A 24,480-nucleotide genomic window follows, 5' to 3' on the forward strand; every position below is an offset into this window, starting at 1 on the left:
TCCTTTAACTGTGACGTTCAGGTTTTGGAGAAAATGTTTCCTAGATATCTCTGGCCTTTTTTGCGGTTGCTGTTATTTCAGGATCTGACTGTTAATTTTGCTTTTCCAGAAATGTTTTTATTAACGTAACTATAATATCAAACTCTATAATAAACTAATTGAAAAAATTATTTATGCTATCATAATTTTGTTGACAGTATGAACAACAAACTGGCACTTAGCTATGTGTACTTTGTAAGTACTAAGGGAGTTTATCAGGTGGCATGAAGTAAACTCACTTAAATACATTTTGGACTAAATTAAGCCTATGTTGCCCTAATGTGTAGCAAAAAACCTCAGTTCTCTATTGCTTTTCAAGCTTGGAATTATTGGTGTTCAGTGTCAGGTAATAGGGCACAAATGTTTCAGTAAAATGCAACATTAAAATTTATGATAGATAATGTATTCACTTGCTTTCAAATTAGAAGATGGAAAAAGAATATGCAGTAAAAAGTCCACTACCCTTCTGTTCCTACCCACTTATTTAGTTATTTTCCCATATGCAGCCATTGTTATCTGTTACTAATGTCCTTTTCTAGCGATATTTTGTTTATATTGGAGAAGGAATATACAAGTATATACACAAAATACAATTTGGTCCCTGATTGTTTCGATTATTCCAGTGATAGCACTCTTCTGATTGTCCTAGTTTTATTAACAGTACCTTTTGGACATCATTCTATAAGAGTAAGTGAAAGTTTCTTCATTCTTTTGTTTAGACAAAATGCATATTAATGGTTAGATTTCTTTTCAGAAAAACAAAAATCATTTTGTTATGGTGTTTAATAAAGACACCCAAAATTCAATTGACTATGGACATGGTAAAGGCTTATGTCTTGCTACTGAAAAGTCCTGTTGGACGTTTGGCCCGTTAATCAGTAGCTTACGAACAGACTCTTTCTGAATACTGGCTTCTCCTTAAGTCCCATCAAATGCTCGGAATTAAATCAGCCACTGAGTACAGATAGACCCTGTGGAAATGACATCCTGCTATGCCTGCCTTAGTGCAGATGTGGCATACCTCACTTTCATTTCTATTCCCTTGACCAGAACTCACTCATATGTTCTCACCTAACTGCAGAGAAAGCTGCAAGTGGAATCATCTTATTGCCCAGGAAGTAGAAGCAAAGTGGACATTTGTGAGCCCTGACAGTCTCTAATATATTCATATAAATAACCATAAAATATATGCTACATAATAGGATTTTACAGGCTGAAATGTTTCTTTACCTACTTCTAAATTATGACTTGGGCAATACTGAAAATGTTTAAACTTAATGTGTTCTAGACATAGATAATCCTATAGAAATCTAAACATAATCTTAAGTTACTACCTACACCAGGTATGTGCGTTGAAACTTTTGTAGTTTTTGAAATTCAAAGATGAAATATGTTAATTTTTATAATCTTTATTATATAGAGAGAGTTGAATATATTTTCCTCCCTTCATTTTCAGCCTCTGCATAAGAGCCTAGATCCAAGCAACCTGGAACATCTTATAACACCATTGGTTACTATTGGTCATATTGCTCTTCTTGCACCTGATCAGTTTGCTGCTCCTTTGAAATCTTTGGTAGCTACTTTCATTGTGAAAGATCTTCTCATGAATGATCGGGTAATTTATATTTTTTAGATTTGTGTTCTTCATGATGTTATCTGCTAAAATTTTATGCAGCAGAGTAATAAACTGATGGTAATGACATTTCCATTTGGCTGCCTTTATTTTAGGCTTTTTAGTTTTTATTAACTGTGCTCTATCTCCATTATAAGTAAAATAACATTGAAGCAGCTCTTTAGTTGAGCATAGGCATATTACCTGAAATAAATATGTGATAAATGTATCACCTGATTCTATTCAGCTCTATAGGAGGTTAATTTTCATAAGGACATCTATTTTTAAAATGTACAGATTGACTAAACAGTTCACAGTTTGGTTGTCATGACTGTGGTTGTTCCTTTTCTTACATAAAGTTAAGAATAAAAGAACCCTGGTAGAAAATTTTGGGAAAGAAAAGAAATAATGATTTTGTTTGTCTTTGGTTTGTGTTTATTTGGAGCTTGATGCCCTGTAGTCACATGAAATTTTATGCTTACGTGTATATATGTATATTTAGATGTGTATACACATATAAATGACTTGTAGATAGCTATCAGTTTTGTATCTTCTGTACCCTCAGCACTGTATTAGGGTCTCTAGAGGATCAAAAGAAAAATGAACCTCTAAAAATACTTAAAATATGCATATTTTAAGTGCACATCTGCCACATGTGTTGTATACATCATTTATTCTGATCATCCCTTTAATACATCTTGATACTATTAAATTATTAAGTTTAATACCTTGATACTTTTAAGCTGAGAGGTTATGGAAAAACAGTTTACAGAGATAATAACTGTTGTTGTATATATTAGATTTCTGATGATTTGTGGCTGTGTAAATCTAGTGGTCTAAATCTCTGTGATTTGGAGGCCAAGGGCCTATTTTAATTTTCATAGTCTACCAGTTTCTTTGCCTGTATTCTTGACCTGTCCCTATCATTTCCCTTGTGAACAGTAGTGTGTGTGTTGGAGGAAGTGTATTTCCATCCTTTAGATCGTGTTTGCTAATCATGTGTTTAAAATTTTCTGTATCCTATATGCTTTTTCTTTTTTATGGTCCTGGAGATTGAACCTAGGGACTCACACGTTAGGCAGTCTCTTCCATTGAGCTACATCCCTAGTCCTTTTTAATTTATTTTGAGACAGGGTCTCACCAGTTGCCCAGGCTGGCATGGAACTTTGGATCCTCCTGCCTCAGCCTCCTAAGTAGTTGGTATTACAGTTGTGTGCCACTGTGCCCTGCCTGTTTTATTTTCCTTAATTAAAAAGTTTAATTGAATTTATCAGAAAAGAACACATTTTATAATGGTGCTGCTTTTAAAATTACCACAAAGTTAACTTTGAACAAATAAGTTGCCCAGGTAATGAAATATATAAGTATATGACCAACACCCCTAAAACTCTTTTTCTTCCCTTTCCTGTCATTACCTCCTTGAAGGTAATGATTTTTACAATCACTTTTACCTGTTTTTAAACTCTTAATAGATGAAACTGTCAGAATAATTTTTTGTATTGTTTTCCTTGCTGGGGATTGAACCCAGGACCTCAAACATGCTAGACAAGCCCTCTACCACTGAGTTACATCTGCAACTACACAGTAAATTCATTATCTGACTTCCCTCATATAATATTATATTCTTGAGATCAGTTCATATTATTGCACATAGAAGTTGGTTCATTTTCATTGCTGTATTGTATAGTATTGTTTGTACCATAATGTACCTTTTCTTTTGCCAGATATTTAGATGGTTTCCAGTGTTAAATGTTGAGGTTATTAATATTTGCTTAAGTATATTTTTGTGCCCTGATGTGTGCATTTCTTTTGGGGTGTGATTGCTGTGTCATAGGGTATTGTGTAAGTTCGGATTTAATAGCTTTTGCCAAACTGCTTTTCAAAATGTACCAATTTTTTTTTTATCTGTAATGAATGAAAGTTCTAGTTGTACCATTTTTCTTTTCTATTAGATGTCTCATACTATATCCATTTCATGAGCAAGTAATAGCATTTTATATATATGTATACACACACATGCACACACACAACTTATTTTCTTTATTTTTTCCATAATTTTTATTGGTGCATTATAATTATACATAATGGTAGGATTCATTGTTATATATTCATAAATGCACATAGTATAGCAATATAAATTGGCCAGTATTGTTCCCAACTATATCTTCTTTCCCTCCCCTCTTACCTCACCCTGGTCCCTTTCATCTACTTTGCTGCTCTCCCTTTCATTTACATGAAATTTCCCCCTATTTTTTCTTTTCCTTTATGCTTTCTAGTTTCCACATAATAAAATGTACAACCCTTGACTTTCTAAGTTTGGTTTATTTTGCTTAACATAACCTTCCGTCCTGTAGATGACATAATTTCATTCTTTATGGCTGAATAAAATTCCATTGTGTATATATGTCAATTTTTTTTATCCATTCATACATTGATAATACATGTAGGCCAGTTCTGTAGTTTGACAATTGTAAATTTTGCTGCTTTAAACATGGGTATGCAAGTGCTATAATATGATGACTTTTAATTCTTGAGAATAAATACTGAGAAGAGTGGTATACCTGGGTCAAATGGTGATTCCTTTCTTACTCTTTTGAGGTACTTCTATACTGATTTCCATAGTTGTTGTACTAATTTAAAATCCCACCAACAGTGTAAAATGGTTCCTTTCTCTCTATATCTCTCCAGCATTTATTGTTGTTTGTAATCTTGATAGCTGCCATTCTACTGGAGTGACATGAAATCTTACTGTAGTTTTGATTTGCATTTTCCTAATTGCTAAAGATGCTGAACATTTTTCATGTGTGTGTTGGTCTTTTTTGTTTGTTTATATTTTGTGGTACTAGGGATTAAACCTAGTGGTGATTTACTACTGTGCCACATTGCCAGTCCTTTTTATTTATTTAGCAACTTAGGAACTCACTAAGTTGCTGAAGCTGTCCTCAAACTTGCGATCCTCCTGCCTCAGCTTCCTGAGTTTCTAGAACTATAGATATGCATGGCACTGCCCAACTGTTTCTTCTTTTGAGAAGTGTGTGTAGTAGTTCATTTGCCCATTTATTAATTGGGTTATTTGGGTTTTTTTAATGTTAAATTTTTGATATTTTAAAATTTGATATTTTGGATATTTATCCTCTGTTAGAAGAGTAGCTGTCAAAGATTTTCTCCCATTCTGGAGATTTTTCTCTTCATGCTCTTGTTTCTTTCGCTGTGCAGAAGCTTTTTAATTTGATACCATCAAATTTATTAACTCTTGATGATATTTCCTGAATTTTAGGAGTCCTATTGAGGAAGTTGTTGCCTGCACCTATATGTTGGAATGTTGATCCTATGTTTTCTTAATAGGAGTTGGATAGTTTCTGATCTTCTCCTGGGTCTTTGATCCATTGAGTTGACTTTGGTGGTGGGTAAGAGATACGGATCTAGTCTCCTTATTCTACATATGGACAACCAGTTTTCCCAGCACCATTTGTTTAAAAAGGGTGACTTTCCTCCTGTGTTTTTTTAGCACCTTTGTCAAGGATCAGATGACTGTATTTATATGGTTTTGTCAGTGTGTCTTTTGTTGATCAGTTTTTATGTCAGTATCATGCAATTCTTGTTACTATAGCTCTGTAGTATAAATTTAAGTCAGGTATTGTGATGCATCCATTTTGCTTTTTGGGCTTAGGATTGTTTTGGCTATTCTGTGTCTTTTATTATTCCAAATGAAATTTATTTTTCTTCTTCCTTCTTTCCTTTCTTCCCTTCCCTTTCCTTTTTGGTACCAGGGATTTAACTTAGTGACACTTGACCATTGAGCCACATCTCCAGCCCTATTTTGTATTTTATTTAAAAACAGGGTCTTACTGACTTGCTTAGCACCTCTCCATTGCTGAAGCTAGCTTTGAACTTGAGATCCTCCTGTGCTGCTGGGATTACAGGTGTGTGCTATTGTACTTGGCCTTCCAGATGAATTTTAGAACCCCCGCCCTCCTTTGTGTGAAGGATGTCATTGGTATTTTGATGGAGATTGCAGTGAATTGTTATGTTGATTTTTAACATTATAACTTATGCCTATCTATGAACATATGAGGTCTTCCTATCTTCTTATTTCTTCAGTTTCTTTCTTCAGTGTTCTGTAGTTTTCATTGTGGAGGTCTTTTATCTCTTTGGTTAGATTTATTCATAGATATTTTATTTTGTAATTTTTTGAGGGTCTTTTGAATGGAATTGTTTTCTTGATTTCTTTCTTGGCAGATTCATTATTGGCATGTAGGATAGCTATTGATTTTTGTGTATTGATTTTTGTACACTGCTACTTTGCTGCATTTGCTTATTAGCTCTATCAGTCTTCTGGTGGAGCGTTTTGGATCTTCTAAGTATAGCCTCATATCTGCAAACAGAGATGATTTGACTTCTTCCTTTCCTGTTTTTTAGTCCCTTTTATTTACTTCTCTAATTTAACTGCTCTGCCTAGAATGTCTATTACTACATTGAATAGGAGTGCTGAGAGTCGACATCCTTGTCTTGTTCCAGATTTTAAAGGAAATGCTTCAGTTTTTTCCCATGCACTGTCTTTGGATTTGTCCTGTATATCCTTTGTGATGTTGAGGTAGGTTCCTTCTGTTCCTAGTTTTTTGAGTGTTTCTATTATGAATGAGTGCTGAATTTTGTCAGAGGTTTTCTCTGCCTCTACTGAGATAATTACCTGATTTTTATCCTTAATTCTGTTTATGTGATGAATTACATTTATTGATTTGTAAATGCTAAACCATCCTTGCAACCCTGGTAAAAAACAAACCTAATCTGTGTCATACAGTGTTTTTTTTTAATATTTATTTTTTAGTTTTAGGTGGACACAATATCTTTATTTTACATTTATGTGGTGCTGAGGATCGAACCCAGTGCCTCGTACATGCTAGGCGAGTGCTCTACCACTGAGCCACAACTCCAGCCCGATACAGTGTTCTTAATATGTGTTTTGCACATGATTTGCTAATAGTTTATTAAGGATTTTTGCATGTAATTTCATCAGGGGTATTGGTTTGTAGTTTTCTTTTCTTTATGTGTCCTTACCTGGTTTTGGTATGAGAGTGATGTTGGCTTTATGGAATGAATTTGGAAGTGCCCCACCCTTTTCTGTTTCATGTAATAATTTGAGGAGCATTGGCATTGGTTCTCCTTTAAAGGTCTGGTAGAATTCAGCTGAGATTTCATCGGTGTCCTGGGTTTTTCTTTGTTGGAAGGCTTTTTATTAATGCTTCCATCTCATTGCTAGTTATTTTCTGTTTAGATGTTCTGTGTCCTCTTGATTAGATTTTGTCAGGTCCTATGTTTAGTCTAGGTTCTATATAAGGTCCATGGGTCTAGAAATGTATCTGTTTTTTCTGTGTTTTCCAGTTTATTGGACTGTAACTTCTCAAAATAATCCCTCATGATCCTCTGAATTTCTGTGATGTTTATGATGAGTTCTTCTTTTTCATCTCTAATTTTATTAACTTGTATTTCCTGTCTTTTGATTAGTTTGGCTAAGGGCTTATTAATCTTGTTTATCTTTTCAAAGAACTGACTTCATTTCTTTAATTCTTTGTATTATTTTTTAACTCTCAATTTCATTGATGTCAGTTCTGATCTTAATTATTTCATTTCTTTTATTGGTTTTGGAATTTGTTTGTTGTTTTTTTCCAAGCGTCTTGAGATGCATTATTAATATATTTGGGGTCTTTCTGATTTTCTTAGAGATGCTCATAGCTATAAAGTTTCCTGTTAGAACTGCCCTTTTTACTGTCCCAGAGGTTCTGGTATGTTGTATTGCTGTTCTTGTTTGATATACAAGTTTTCAAATTTGTCATTTGATTTTTTTCTATCACCATTCATCATGCAGAAGTCTGTTGTTCAATCTCCATGTGTTTATACAGATTCTCTAGTGATTTTTTGTTATTGATTTCTAATTTTCATTCCATTATGTTCAAGTAAGATGCAAGGAATTTTATTGACTTCTCTTTTTTGGGAGTGGGGTGTATTTTCTGAAAGTTGCTTTATGGCCTAAAATACGGTTTGCTTTGGAGAACATTCTAAGAGCAGCTGAGAAGAAAGTGTATTTGGCTATTGTTAATGAAATATTCTGTAGATGCCTGTTAAATCTGTTTGATTTGTAATATTATTTAGGATGGAAGCATCTCTATTGAGTTTATATCTAGATGACCTATCTATTGGTTAGTGAAGTGTGTTGAAACATCCAGTATTATTTTAATGGAGTCTATATGGGTTGAGTAATGTGTTCTGTATAATTAAGTATACCAACATTTACTGTCATTATATCTCCTTAGATTGTTCCCTTTACAGTATAAAGTGACCCTCTTTGTTTCTTCTGATTAATTTTGGTTTGAAATTTGCTTTGTCAGATGTGAGGATAGCTATCCCGCTTGGTTTTGGGGTCCATTTACATGTATATCAATTTCAATCCTTTCAGTTTCAAACTGTGACTGTCTTTACCTTTCAAGTGAATTTTATGCTAATATAAGTTTGGGTCTTATTTTTCAATCCACTTTGCCTCCTGAATCTTTTAATTGGAGTGTTGAGACCATTTACATTCAGTGTTATTATAGACAGATGTTTATTAATTTCTTCTGATTTTATTTATTTTTCATGTTTAATTTGGTCCTGTTTCTCATTTGCTTAGCTACTCTTTTAATGAGATTTGTCCATTTGTAAGCTCTGGAAGTTTTTAAAATTCCTTTGGTATGAAGTATTTCTTGTAAGTTTCTTCTGTGGTTCTGGTTTCATGGTCATGGTTGTTTTGTTTCTCTGAGTATCTTGGAAGGTTTTTATTTCTGTTTTGATTCTGAAGGATAGCTTTGCTTGATATGACAGTTGTTTTCTTTTAGGACTTAGCATACATCATATGAAGCTCTCTCCTGACTTTGAGTTTGTGCTGAAAAATTGAAATAATTGTAATTGGCTTACTTCTAAATGTGACCCATTTGTTTTCTCTTGAGCCTTTAAAAGGTGTGGTATGGAGAGGTTTTTTTTTTTAATAGATTTTTGGAGTTCTGAATGACATCTAGGTGCCTATCTCAGTCTCAAGGTTTGGAGTTTTTTCTGAAGAGTTTATCCTTGCCATTAGCCTGATCTTTGATTCTAGTGATTCTTAGATTTGTTCTCTTCATGTTGTCCCAGAGTTTCTGTATATTCTGGTCATGGTTACTTATTATTTTCTTTAATACTATATGAATGTTCAAGCCTCGCCACTTCTGGTTCTGAGATTCTGCCTTCTGCATAGTCTACTCTATTTGACTTTCACCATTTTATTTGATTTGTTGTGCTTTTCATTTCTAAGATTTCTATTTTTTTTTCAATATCTATCTCCTTTTAAAATTTCTCATTTATATGTTGTATTGACTTCCTTAATGCATTCTGTTGTTTTTCTGTGTTCTTTTGGATTTCATTGATCATTTTTATAATCTTTTAAAAAATTCTTTATCTGGTATTTGATTCACCTCAGTATCTTTGGAGTTAGTTGCTGGTGAATTATGAACTTTTGGTGTCATGTAACTTTTATTTTTTTTACACATTTCTTGTATTCCTTTGCTGGGTTTTATGCATCTTCTAGAATGGATTTCTCAAGTCACAGCCTTCTCTTCACACAGTTTTCTGGGATATCTGGTTATTGTGAATTTTTATATTTCCAAGTGGATTTTATAGGATAGTTTACCGTTAGCTCTCCAGTGATGATTAGTATATTTTGATACAGTACACATTATGTCGAAACTAGAGGATGTCATTTTCCCTGTAGGTCTCCAAACAGTGGGGTCCTTTTTGTAGGTGTGTTGTCCACAATTTTGTGTTATTTCTCCGTTTTCTCTGGAGGGATGAACTTCCATGAGGGAGACTCCTGCAGTTCCTAGTTGGGGCCTGGACCTTGGTTTGCATTTTTGTCTCGTCTATTTTTTTTGTAGTAAAGTGTCTTTGCAGTTTGACTATGGTTTATTTGTACATGGAGCAAGGTGTGCTGTTTCTTAGCTGGGTTTCAAGTTAGCTCAGCGGTAGTGTCTACCCTGTGAACTTGTAGTGTCTTTGTAGAGTCCCAGCACCTCTCAGAAGAGGGGAAACAAGAACAACATCAGCAAAATATATTTACACACACACACACACACACACACACACACACACACACAGAGCATTAAAGTAAATACCTGGTGCCTACTATGGGATCTGCACCACTAATTACCACAAATCAGGAATGGTGGGGTCATCAATTGCCAACAACAATAAAAAACCTGTGAATTAGACCTGGCAGTAAAGTAAACAGCACTTGTCAGGTATACCATCCACAATACTAATAACCACCACAGCATGAGTGGTGTGAGCAGGAATTATCAAATAGTTCGAAAATATGTTAATTTTTTTTTTTTTTTTTTTTTTAGAGAGAGAGAGAGAATTTAATATTTCTTTTTTAGTTTTTGGCGGACACAACATCTTTGTTTGTATGTGGTGCTGAGGATCGAACCCGGGCCACACGCATGCCAGGCGAGTACGCTACTGCTTGAGCCACATCCCTAGCCCTAAAATATGTTAAAAAGAACAGTGCATTAAGAGAAAATAAAATGTGATAGGAAAGTAAAAGAAAATTTAGAATGTTCAGAATGTGAACATAAAGCTGGAGAGATAGATGTAGCAAGTGATAGTTTTAAAGATAGGGAAAAAAATTAAAGAAACAAATAGAGAAGGAGGGAAACAGAGAATTTGGCTATTAGAGGGGAAAAAGAGAAGAACAAGAGAAACAAACAAGCAAAAAACCCTAACCCTCAAAAGACAAAAAAAGAAAAATAAAAACCATCGAGCCCCCCTAGCTCAATGGTAGAGCACTTGCCTTACACATGTGAGGCACACTGGATTTGATCCTCAGCACCATATAAAAACAAATAACTAAAGATATTGTGATCATCTACAACTTAAAAAAAAGAAAAACATTAAAAGATTAAAGAAAAATAAAAGCTATCAAAAATGCTAAAAGTGAGAAAAACATGTATATATATATATATGTTTGTATATATAAATACACGTACATACACCACACAACACACATGTACATACATGTATATCACAAGTCACATCTGCATAACAGGAACACGTACACAAACAAAAAAAAATTGTAATGAAAAAATGAAAGAACTAGCTCCAATAAGGTGGTAAAAACTGTTGATGAGGATGGATGTTCACTGCCTATGTCTGACTGTCCTCATTTCTGATTTTTTTTTTTTTTTTTGAGTACCAGGGATTTAACCCAGGGTATTCCACCACTGAGTCACACATCCTCAGCCCTATTTTGTATTTTATTTAGACACAAGGTCTCACTGACTTGCTAAGCACCTCGAAGTTGTGGAGGCTGGCTTTGAACTTGCGATTCTCCTGCTTCAGCCTCCAAAGCTTCTGGGATTGCAGGCGTGTGCCACTGTACCCAGCTTTATTTTCGTTTCTTCTTGGGCTGTGTACCCATTAGAAAGAGGAATCGATGGCAGTTGTAAATCCTGCCTCTTTTTTCTGTTGCTTACTAAGCTGCCAGCTGGAGCGGCCTAAAACTGAAACTGGTTGAAATAGCTCTCAGCTTCCCTTCTCACAGTACAAGATTGGCAGCAATGGCAAGTATTCTCAATTGGAGTTCTGTCAGGACAGAACAAGCTGATGCCCTCCCAGGGTGAGGCTGCTGTGGAGTTCTAAGTGAGAGTTGGCTGACGCTTAACTCTCATCAGGACTTTGGGACTTTATTGGTGGTATCTGTTCCAGAGAGATTAAATAAGCACATCCCTAGGACTGGGCAGATGTTGATATCTGCTGGCCTTCTGGATTTTGAACTGTATTAGGGTGGGGGATCCAACCCTTTTCAGGTCTGGCATATTGCACCACCTTCTCAGGCTCCAAGTGTTTCCCAGCTGCCTTTAGCTGGTTTTGTGAGCCATCAGACTTTCTGCTAGGTGCACTTAAACCACATTGTACATCATGGCTAGGATAGTATAGCAGTATTTGTTATGATCTCCTGGGCTCCTGTAGCACCAAACTGAAGCATGGCCTCCTCCAGATGGCTCCCTCCTCAGCTTTCTGCTTACCAGTTGAGAGAAACAGAGTACTTTTTAAACATCAGCTTACTGTTCAGTCTCTGGTTCATCTAAGTTCAGACTTCTCCGTTCTGTAAGTTTTTCCATGCCAAATTTGTCCATTTTGTTTCTTTGTATTATCTCTCCCTCTGTGGTAAACCAGTGCTGCTGCCACTGCCATAACCAGCTTGATTCCAATGTATTCTATCTTGTCTCTGGTTCAATGTATTCTTCCCTCTGTGGTAAACCAGTGCTGCTGCCACTGCCATAACCAGCTTGACTCCAATGTATTCTATCTTGTCTCTGGTTCAATGTTTTCTAAGAGTCTCAATATCCAATATTAAATTTTATTGAATTCCTTCTTTCACCCAACTCTGTTGAGAAACTCAAGCCACAGAGCAACTGCAAATGCTTGAATCTCTATATTGATGTTTTAGGTCTTCTCTTTTGTGAGGTGCCTGCTTGAGATTTTCCCTCATTTTTTTATTAAAAATATGAATCCCTATCTAACTTGTTAGATTTCTTTATATATTCTGTTGCAAATTTTTTCTCCTACTTTGTACCTCTTTCACTTTCTTAATGCTATCTTTTGATGAGCAGATTTCTTAATATTAACAAAGCCAAAATTCATCAATTTTTATGGTTAGCCCGTAAGTTGTTTCATCTACCCCAAGATTGTGAACATGTTTCCTATGTTGTTTTCTAGACTTGCACTGATTCAGTAGCCATTAGTCACATATCTCTACTTAAAATATATGTTTGAATTAAATATAGTTATAAATCTAGTTCTTCATCTACACATTTTGGTGTGCAGTAGCCATTTGTAAACAGTGGTAAAGTGTTGACAGCTTTGTTCTAGTTAACTTTTACCTTTTGCACTATATGCTACTTGAAATTGACTTTTGTATATGTACAAAATAGATGTCAAATTCATTTTTATTTCCATCTGATGCAATACCACTTACTGAAAAGATGGAATTTCTCATTGATTTTTTTTTTAATTGGGGCAAAATTCACATAATGTAAAATTAACTATTTTAAACCATACAATTCTGTGTCACTGCTTTATCCGTCATGTTGTGCAACTACCATCTTGATCTAGTTCCAGAATATTTTCATTAAGTAGTCACTTTCCATTTTCCCTCTTCATCCCCTTAAGCTGATGACAATCATCAGTTTCCTTCCCTGTCTCTACCTGTTCTGAATATTTCCTATAAATGGAATCCTACATTCATGACCTTTTGTGTCTGACTTCTTTCACATAATGTTTTTAAGGCTCATCCTTATTGTAGCATGTAACACTTCTTCATTCTGTTTTGTGGCTGATGAAAATTCTATTGTATACAGTATACTATAGTTTATTGATGAATATTTGAATAGTTTCCACCTTTTGCATATTATGAATAAGGAAGAGCATTTGTTTGTGTACTTGTTTTCAATTCTTTGTATATATAATTAGGAGTGGATTTACTAGATCATGTGGTAATTTTGTGTTAACCTTTTTAAGAATCTGCCAAACTGTTTTCCACAGCTAATACACCTTTCCCATCAGTAATATATGAAAACTCTCTAATTTTCTATATCCTTACCAACTTACTTTTTTTTTCTTTTGTTTATTTTAGCCATTCTGGTATGTGAAGTAGTGTTTCATTAAGGTTTTGATTTGAATTTCCTTGATAACTAATGGTGATGAACATATTTTTATATGCTAATTAGCCATATATATGTCTTCTTTGGAGCAATGACTATTCAAGTTGTTTTAAAAATTTTTAAATGGGGTTATTTGTCGTTTTGTTGTCAAAAGTCTTAAGAGCTCTTTATGTGGTCTACATATTATTTTTATCAGATAAATGTTGTAATATTTTCTTTAATTTAGTAGATTATCTTTTCATTTTTTTAAATAAAATTTTTTAAGTTGTTGATAGACCTTTATTTTATTTATTTGTATGTCGTGCTGAGAACCCAGTGCCTCATGCATACTAGGCAAGCGCTCTACTACTGAGCCACAACCCCAGCCCCTTAGTTTCTTAGTAATATGCTTTCAAGCACAGAAGTTTTAATTTGGGTAAGGGTCAGGTACTGGGGATTTAGATGAAATTCAATTTGTCTCTTTCTTCTGTTGCTTGTGCTTTTGAATTTTTCCAAGAATCCATTCTCAAATTCAAAATCATGTAGATTCCCCCACTACTTGTTACTGCTACTTTTGTTTAAATCTTGTATCCATAGTTTAATATTTTTTATATTGTCTCAATTATTATAGCAGGTTTTGATATTTAATAGCATAAGTCTTCCAAATGTCATTGAGAACTCCTCCTTTTTCCTGTCCTTCTTTCTCCTCTTCCTTCATCACCATTTTCATTTCTTTAAAATTTTTTTCTATATAAATATTAGAATTGACTTGCCCTGTCTGCCTATTCCATTCTACTCCAAGACACACATACACATCATTGCCTGTAATTTTGATAGGAATTGCCTTGAATTACAAATTTGGAGATAATTTTCATTATTCTAATACTACCTACTGTTCCATGAACATGTTATATTCCAAAGCTTTCCATTTCATGAAGATAATATATCTCTTAAATAGTCCTTAATTTATCTTGCTGAATTTTTATGTGGAGATTTTATGTATCTTTTTCTTTTTTACATATGTTCTAGACATTTGATATTTTTGAATCTATTGTAAATAATATAATTTTTAATTTTTATTTTTTAAGTTTGGTATATACAAAGAACTAGTTAATTTTTTATATTGACTTTGTATCCTTAGACCTTGTTAAAGTCATTTAAAAATAATTTCAATTCTTTGTATTTTTGGGTTTCTCCTATCATATCATTTATTCATAATTATAATTTTGTTTTATTTATCTTCCTTTCTTAATGCTCCATGTTTCCTTTCTTCCTGTGCACTGGCCAGGACCTCCAAAACAATGAAAGTGGCGAGGTCGGACATTTTTATCTTTCCCCCAGTCTTAAGTTAGAAATATGGATTAGTAGTAACTAATGGAGCACTTGAAAATGTCAAAATGGCATATATAGATTATCACATTAGGGGCTAGGGTTGTGGCTCATGGGTAGAGTGAGCTCTCATCTAGCATATGTGAGCCCCTGGGTTTGATCCTCAACACCACATAAAAATAAATAAAATAAAGGTATTGTGTCCAACTACATATAAATATATTTTTAAAAATAGGAATATTACATTAATTCCATTTCTGACATACACACTCTGTCAATTGTATGTTTAACTTAATCAAATTGCAGTACATTACATTACATTACACAGATAATGGTTATCCTGCCATCTGTTATTATTTTCAGTTTGTTTTCTCAGTTCTTTATTTATTTTTCTCTTTCTTGCCTTATTTTTATTAAATAATTTTACTTCATTTCCCATTTTATTGGCCTATTTTATATTTTGCTATTCTCACTTGAAATTAACAACATCTTCTTTTGACTATATTAAAGGCCAATGTTATTCACACTGTTTTGAACTTTCTCTGTAGCACAAGGACCTTAGAATACTTTGGTTTCTTTATTCTCTAATGCTTTTTGTGTTCTTGTTCACATAGGACAATTTCTGTAGTTTTGTTTTATACAGGCAATATTTCTTTAGATTTGCCAACATATTTTCTAGTTTCTTTTGTTTTTCATTACTTTCTATGTGGTGATTTTCTACTCATGGGACCACTTTAATATTTTATTTAATATGAAGCTTCTCTTTTTTGTTTGTCTCACATGTCTTAATTTTTAAAAGTATATTTTTATCTGTGCTTAGAATTCTAGGCTGGTATGTTTTACCACATTGATGATTTGAAAATATTATTCCGTTATCTTTTTCATTTTCTTTTCTCCTATAATCTGTCACTATCCTTGTTCCTCTTAAGGTTTCGTATCTTTTTGCTGTGAATGCCTTTAATCTTTTCTATTTTGCATTAGTATCCAGTTTTATTGTGGTGCATTTGGGTGTGCTTTCTACATATGTATTCTATTTGGGGCTTGTAGCTCTTCTTGATTGTTTAGTTTGGTGTCTTTCATGAATTTTGAAATTTATGATCTTCTTTTTGCTCTTGCTTTCTTAGTACTCTAGGCACATTCTTTTGTTTGTTTTTTGTGAACCAGCTGTATGGACGTACTTTTTCCGCACTTTTCTTCTAGCCTCTTCATGCTTCGGTTTTTGCTTTCTTCTGACCTGTCTTTGAGTTTACAAATTCCTCAATTTTGTTTAATCTTGTGATAAACTCATACATTGAGGTGTTTTTGTTTTGTTGTTTAGTTTTTGGTAGTGGGGATTGAACTCAGGCATTGAATCACTGAGCCACATCCCAATCCCTATTTTGTATTTTGTTGAGAGTCAGGATCTCACTGAGTTGCTTAGTGCCTCATTTTTGCTGAGGCTGGCTTTGAACTCAGTCCTCCTGCCTCAGCCTTCCAAGCTGCTGGGGTTACAGGCCTGTGCCACTGCATTGAGTTCTTAATTATTTTATTTCAATTCTACAATTTCCCTATTTTTAGACATAGCTTTGTTCCCTTCTAGAATTCTTTTGTCATTTAATCCTTGAACATTTTAAATTATGTTTCAATTCATACTCTTAGGCTCATTTTATGGATCTTATGTGACTCCCCCCACCCTTGTTGATTTTTTTCTCTCAATTTGTGGTTAGGTCTTATGTTGTATATGTGTTATTTTTTATTAGTGATAGGTTTTTTTAAAATAAAAAATTTAGAGATAGTTTGAGGCTCTGTATGAGTTTATATTCTTCCACTGAGGGTTTGCTTTTTGCTTTTGACAGTCAGATTACCTTCATCCATTTGAAAGCTGGTCTTCAGTTTTTTCTTTTAATATTTTTTAGTTATTGATGGACCTTTATTTTATTTATTTGTATGTGGTGCTGAGAGTCAAACCCACTGCCTCACGCATGCTAGGCAAGCATGTTACCTCTGAGCCACAACCCCACCCCAGTCCCTGGTGTTCAGTTTTTGATAGGCTGATTTCTTTTTCTAGTCACCTTTACGTGTGGAGTCGATTTGTTTGTTATCCAACTCAAAGTCTAGGTATTCAATAAGGCATTGGGCCCAAATTTTCAAATTTTATCCTCCAGCACTGTGACAACGATGAAAACTTTGTTTACATTCTCAGCCACTTCTTTTAAACTTTGAAAACTAGTAGTCGTATGGGTGAGAAGACGGCTCTTAATGCCAGGCACAACTCTTTCGATTTCCCTCTTCTTTTGAAACTTTTCTCTGCAAAGTCTCACTGCTTTGGTAACTATTTATTGTCTTCAAGGTGATTTTTTAAAAATAATTTGTCTAGACTTTCTATTTGATTCAGTGGGAAAATTGGTTCAAAATAACTGAGTTAGCTCTTGTCAAAAATAGAACATCTTACCACTTTTACCCATTAATTTGTCTTATCTTACATTGAGTATGTACAAAGGAATATATGTGACATTTGTATAGCTAATATTTTAACGCAGTGACCACCCATGTACTATTAGGTCCTGGTTTTATTACTCTCCAATTCTTTCTATTTCCTTCCTGCCCCTAGTACCTCATCTGGATTTTGGGGGTTGCTATTCATTCATTCATTCATTCATTCATTCATTTTTGCCACAAGTATCTCTTTAAACAATGTACTTTTTAAATTTTTACTTTTTCTAGAGATTTTTCAGAATCATATCATACATAGTCTTGAGTTTCTTGCTTTTAATCACTTCAATTTTTTCTAATAATAATCCTGTTACTAAATATGCTGTGGTTAATTCATTCATTACTCTCTACATTATTTTGTTGTGGGAAAAATCTCATTATCTATTATTCTCCTAGCAAATTTGGAATGTTTTCATTTCCTTCCTCTATTGAGTGTATTGTATGTATGAATGCTGTTATAGAGGCCTCCTAATACACATGAGCAAGACTTTCTCTACTTCGAAATTGATGAACTACAGTGTGTGTGTGTGTGTGTGTATATATATATATATATATATATATATATATATATTTAACTTTTCAGTTTATTATAAACTACCTTTCTTTTTTTCTTTTTTTTTTGGTGGTGCTGGGGATTAAATCCAGGGCCTTGTACATGCAAGGCAAGCACTCTACCAACTGAGCTATATCCCCAGCCCTGTCAAACTACTTTCCACAGTGGTTGTTGACACTTATTTTCCTACAGCAGTGTCTAGCACTCATCAGATTTTTAAATTTTGCCCACCTAATAGATGTTAGTGTCTCATTATAGTCTTAATTTGTATTTCCCTGGTTCTTACATGTCTATAGTTATCATTCATAGTGCCTCTGTTCTGAAATTCCTTTCAACTCCCCCACCCTACCTCTGTGCTTTTTTCTGGATTGCTTATCTTTTTCCCATAGGTAGTCTTTATGTACATTAATCCTTTATCAGGTGTATGTTGTAGTGTCTTCATAAAATGCATAAAACCATTTTACTGTGTATCTTTTCATTCTCTTTATGATATCCTTTGAGCAAAAGTTACTACTGTAGCTGTATTTTATCATTCCTTTCTTTTGTCATAGATGCTTTTTACTTCTAGTTTTAAAATCCCTTTCTCCCCAATGTCATGGTCTCTCATATGTTCTTTGAAAAGTTTTAAGGTGTTTTTGAAATATATTTTTTAGTTGTAGATAGACACAATATTATTTATTTATTTATTTATTTATTTATTTAATGTGGTGCTGAGGATTGAACCCAGTGCCTCACGCATGTCAGTCAAGTGCTTTACCTCTGAACCACAGCCCCAGTTCCTCCACCACAGTTTTTATTGAATAATCTTACCTTTTTCTGGTTTTCTTCAGTGCTAAAACTCTGTGTATGTGTATAACTTTTGTTCTTTTCTGTTGCTTTGTTTGTTCATCCACAGATATTTTTCACTGAAGCTCTATAGTTTTCTCTATAAAGGAAATTTAAAAATTTCTCTGATACTGTGTTCTGTCATACAACTTATGCTAAGTACTATAATATTCTAAAATTATGCTTTATATTTGTAGTTGATGGGAATTTTGTGGTTTTGATTTTATACCATTTTTATTACTAAATTTTCTTTTCTATTTACTTTTTAATTGTCATTTATGAAGAATGCTTGTTTTTATTTTCTAAATCTTGTATGATTTCTACATTCTTCTGATTTGACATTTCTACCTTTTCCTCAAAATCTTCTTTGTTTTATATATTTGGCTAGTTGTACAATGTACATTAATGCTGTATCTTATTGGTGTATAAATATAAGGTACATCAATATCTTCTTGTTTGTGTGAGTATCCCATTTAAATCTGTATCCTGTTTAATGTTTTTCAGCTTCACTAGTGTATTTTTTTCATGCAATAATTTTTAGATTTTGTATGTTGATGATTTTTTTTTTTGTAGTTTCATTTTAGTTTAAATTCACCAGTCAGTCTCTCTTGGTCTTATCAAATGATAACATTAATTTTTTTAACTTGTAATTTAGCCTGCTTGGATTTTTTCTTGTGAATTGAATATTTTATCATAGCATAACTTTGACTAATTTTTTTCAAAATGTAACTTAGAAACTTTCTGGCTTGAATTTACCTTTGATTCTTTAGAATTCTGTGTTTTAAATTACTCGACCACAGGAAATTCAGAACATTGTTTTGGGCATCTGTTTTGTAGCAGAGAAATCTGAAGTTGATTTGTTTCTTGCTCCTTTTTTGATAGCTTCTGCCATGGAAGCTTTTGGGATCTTTATATTCCAAGTTCAGAAACTTCATTAGGTTTTGCCTAATGTGATTCCTTTCTCATTATTTTTACTTTATACCTGGAAGGCACTTCTCAGCTAAAGAAGTGAGTCTTAAGTTGTGAGTGAGTCTTCCGCCCTGTGTTGTGGGAATTTGCCTTTCTAGATACTGGGATTTGTGTTAGCTTTCTGTTGCAGTGACAAAATACCTGAGATAAACAACTTTAAAAAGGAAAGATTTATTTTTGCTCATGGTTTCAGAGGTTAATGTTCATGGTCACTTGGCATCATTTTTTTCTGATTTGGTGTTGAGAAAGGACATCATTACAGGGAGGGTATACTGGAGCAGAACTGCTCACTTTAGTGGTATCGGGATCAGGGGTGAGATATGCCCTTCATGGACATGCCCCAGTGACCTACATCTTCCATCTAAGCCCCACTTCCTAAGGTTTCCATTACTTTCGAATAGCATCACTAGCTGGGATCAAGCCTTCAATTCATGAGCCTCTGGGAGGACATTTCACATCCAGAGTTACAGGAAGTGTTGCCAGAGTTTCCCTGAGGTGATTCTCAATTCCTATATCCTGACCTGTAAGTAAAATGGGATCTCAGCAGTTCCAACTGTTTCAAATGGCTCTTTTGCCACTTTAATTTCCTGGTTGCTATCATATATTCACATCTGCCAATATCTGCACGATATTTTTGTTATTGTGCTGGAGGAAAAAACAACAACTAACTTTTGGAATGTGTTTTCTCTTTACCTTTATGGAACTGCAAGTCTTCCAACAGTTATATATATATTCCACTGTACACTTTCGTGTTTTCCAGTGACTCTGGCCTTTTTTGCCCCCCCCCTTCCACCTCTGTCGATTGTTCAGTTTGTATACGTATATGCTTTGCCACTTAGGTAAGAAGGTATTAATGCGTGTTTCTATGACCTGTATTGAACTAGAAACTTGTCTGATTTTTCTCTTGCTCAGGATTTTTAAAAATATCATTCTTCTTATTTAAAACTACATTCTTGGTCCCATTGATTTTTATCCTTGTCTTTTTCAGTTGCCTTAAATAATTGAATTGTTAGCCACTAAGTAAGGGAGTATGTGCAGTTGTTTAAAGTCAGTTCTGGCACATACCTACAAAGAACCAACTAGTGATGATGATATGTAAGTGCTGTACCTAGGTGCTAGTGAGGATATGCCTTTCAGTCTTTTTGAAAGGTTAAAGAGATGAGTTGTTTTAATCATATGTATGACTATCGTTGTAGAAGGTAAATATTTCATTTATTCATTCACTTTAGTATTAATTGAAATGAAAATTCATATTCATATTTTTAATTTCTTACATTTGACTTAGCTTCCAGGAAAAAAGACAACTAAACTTTGGGTTCCAGATGAAGAAGTTTCTCCTGAGACAATGGTTAAAGTAAGTAATATGCATAGATCTGTTGATTTTAATATACTTCATATGCTGTAATATTTTTTTTTCTTTTTTATTATTTTTTTTATTGGTTCACAACATTACAAAGCTGTAATATTATTGAAGATGTTGAAATTTCTATAAGTTTGGGCTATGAAAATCACTTAAGTATTTATTTTTATTGTTTGGCATTATCTTATGTACTATGAGTATTTGGCAGTTATTAGCAAAATGGGGCTTACAGGCAGCAAGCATATAGTGTAATTTGAGGTTTAAAAAATATATAATAAGGTTTGAAAGCAGCTTCCATATTTCTGTTTCTTAGAATCAGCCTTTTAGTGGCAAAAGGTAATGAAGATTTTCTAATGAACATTCTATTGAGTAAAATTGTTATCCGAGTTTTAGGACTGTTTATGTTTTCCATGAGATTTACTTAATAAAGCTATTTTTATTTTTTAAAAAATGTAGCCTGTAATTCCTGGAGTTAAGGTTATACATAAAAGATCACTCATTACTAGTATAGAGAATATTGATTTATAAAAACCATCTATAGTGTAGACTTCATTTCAATCTATTGCCATATGTAAAAGAAATACATATGGACTTCCTAGTTATTTTTAGTATGCATGTGACATCTCTTTGAAAGAAAAGAATGAAGGTTAAGAACAAATATATTAAATTTTGTTATTTTTCTAGTTGCACTTAAAAATTTTTTAAAGATATTAATGAACCTTTTTTTTATTCATATATTTATATGTGGTGCTGAGAATCAAACCCATTGTCTCACACATGCTAGGCAAGTGCTCTACTACTGAGCCACAATACCAGTCCTAGTTGTGATTTTTTATAATACCTTCTGGGCTATGAGTACATATTTGTTTATGTATCATGTATGAACTACTTTTTTACATTATTCCAGCTTCTGATTCTGTTGTATTTCTGCAGACATGGAACAACACTTCCTTTAGCATCTTTGAATGTTTGTTGGTATAAGCCCATTTTCTTAGCATTGATCTTAATCATCAGTTTTATGTAGCTGAGAGTAGCACTGGTAAAGAAGGCATGCACTTAGTTTATGCTTGCCACACACAGGAATCATCTTAGCATTTGTCGTGTGGCAGACATTGTTCAATACCCACTTAGTTTCTGGTTTTTTGTTGTGTAAAAAGCTGAAATATATGACGAAGAGATGATATGTGTGTCATTTTTAAAAAATATTTATTTTTTAGTTGTAGTTGGGTACAACATCTTTAATTTTTAATGTATTTATTTTTATATGGTGCTGAGGATAGAACCCAGGGCCTCGCCCTTGCTAAGTGAGCGCTCTACCACTGAACCACAACCCCAGTTCCGTGTGTGTCATTTTTTTAAAAAAAGTTAAGATGTACCACTTTAAAAAGGATTGTTGCAAACATTTAAAGCTGTAACTGGTGTAGAAGAAATGCATATGGACTTCTTAGTTATTTTTAGTACACATGTGATATCTCTTTGGAAGAAAAGAATGAATACAGTTTGTAGTTGGGAACTTAACTTTTTCTTAGGCAAAGTAAGGATGATTTTAATTCTAGAATCTAAAAGGTGAGTTGCATGTTGGAGAATCATATAAAACAACAATAAAGAGCTTTAGTGAAATCTTTTTTTAACTACTTCCTTAGAGAGTGAAATAGATTTAATTTAAAACATTCCAAGTTATCTTCATATGTATAGAAAAGTGTATTTTTCTTTTTACTTTTCTTATAAAGTGTCCAATAAAAAAAAATCTTGATTTTTTTTTTTTTTTAAGAAGGTAGATGTGGAAATTCTTTTAAATGTAGCAATGTTTTGTCAATTTGTCTTTTAAATAGATTCAGGCTATTAAAATGATGGTTCGATGGCTACTTGGAATGAAAAATAATCACAGTAAATCAGGAACTTCCACCTTAAGATTGCTAACAACAATATTACACAGTGATGGAGACTTGACAGAGCAGGGAAAAATTAGGTATGCAATTATTTCAGATTTCTTTGGATTACACAATATTTGAACTCTTGATGTAATTGTTAAATATTATATTTAAAAAAAATAATCAGTATTACTGTATGGTGTGCATATATTTTTATTATAATGCTTTTGTATGGTGGTTATTTCACAACTACAGTCATGTCTATTATAGGCTACTGCTATACATTAAGAGTATTTTAAACAATAGATTCTTGATTTTTTGGCATATACAATTGGTGTTAGTGTACAAATAAGTAACTCATGTTTTACAGTCTTGTTAGTGTCTAAAGGGAAAGGAAGAGATTTTGTGGAAGGTACTTTATTGAATCTGTTTATTCCCTAAACAATACAATGTAACAATTATTTACAGTGTATTAGCTATTGTAAGTAATCTAGAGATAATTTATAGATTATGTGGGAGGCTGTGTGTAGGTCATATGCAAACACTGTGTTATTTCATATAAGGTACTTGAGCATCTTTGGATTGTGGTTACCTGAGGGGGTTTCTGGAACCATTCTCCCAGGTTGCCAAGAGACAACTCTGTAGTAATTGAACACATGGACTCCAGAGCTCAGATTCAAATCCTGGCTCCACCACTTCCTACTTAGGTGACCTTTATCAAGTTTCTTTAACCTCCCAGCACCCCGGTTTCTTTAACTATAAAATAGATCTCTATGGTTATATTTGTCCTATCTAGCTATTAAGATATAATTAAATTAGTATGTCAAAGGTTTTGAAAGACTGCCTACCACGTAGTAATTAGAAGTGTTGATGATGATTAGAAGGTAGTAGTTACTATGTCAGCATTAGCAATAATTTAGAGGTTTGTTCTTAATATAAGTACATAGGTTGTTTAGTTACCTTCTTGGTAATGTAAAATAGGAGAATGATCCCCCTTTAATATATCTGGTGACTTTAATGAGAAAGCAGAGGTGACTTCCAGCTGCTTTCTAACCCTTTCCATCTTCATTCTTTTCTTCATGTTTTGTTCATATTGTTCTCTTGGAACAGTCTGTTAGTAGCACACACATTTCTAAAATGAAACAAAAATAAAATTTTGATGATCTGTTCATTCTGTATATACAACTCATTGGTCTTCCTTCCTTAGTCTAATTAGTTGTCTTTACCCCTCTACTCCCATAATTTATATGTATCAGTGTTTAGGATTTACAAATAATCATGTTTTGATTAAAAGGTATACAAAATTCAAGATAATTTTGTAGTGATCAGTTCAGCCTTGTAGAGAAAAAAAAAATCCCCCAGTATTAATACATTTTGTCTTCTAGTTTATTATTTTAAACTTATTTTCCTAGTTATACTCAGCTATGTTGACTAATTAGAGGGACATTATACCCTAATGGTTAAGAACATTGACAGACTAAATGGTTTCAAATTCAGGTTCTACCATTTGTTATCTTATTTTATTTATTAGCAAGTTATTTCACTTCTCAAATTTCTCACCTGCAGGATGAGGGTTAACGATAGTACTTCTTTATAGAGTTTATATAAGGGAGAATATATATATTTTATATAAAGTAATTGGAATGAGACCCAGTACACAGTGTTATATAAGCTGTGTTCAAGGGAACCCATGTGACATTCAGGAACATTCAGGGGCTGCATGGAGTAGGAGTAAGAAAATTCCT

The 24,480-nt window shown here is 33.4% G+C and overlaps 1 protein-coding gene across 6 annotated transcripts in view; it reads left to right on the forward strand.

Annotated features, from left to right (window-relative positions):
- Positions 1-24,480, forward strand: part of Pds5b (PDS5 cohesin associated factor B) — a 195,783-nt gene that overhangs the window by 139,698 nt on the left and 31,605 nt on the right. For all 6 annotated transcript variants that reach the window (XM_026395124.2, XM_026395125.2, XM_026395128.2 and 3 more), the window contains exons 21-23: positions 1,496-1,654; positions 20,790-20,858; positions 22,697-22,833. In XM_026395124.2, the coding sequence (XP_026250909.1) occupies positions 1,496-1,654; positions 20,790-20,858; positions 22,697-22,833 (365 nt within the window). The remainder of the gene's footprint in view (positions 1-1,495; positions 1,655-20,789; positions 20,859-22,696; positions 22,834-24,480) is intronic.

Source organism: Urocitellus parryii, chromosome 2 (assembly GCF_045843805.1).
Source record: "Urocitellus parryii isolate mUroPar1 chromosome 2, mUroPar1.hap1, whole genome shotgun sequence".
Lineage (NCBI taxonomy): Eukaryota > Metazoa > Chordata > Mammalia > Rodentia > Sciuridae > Urocitellus > Urocitellus parryii.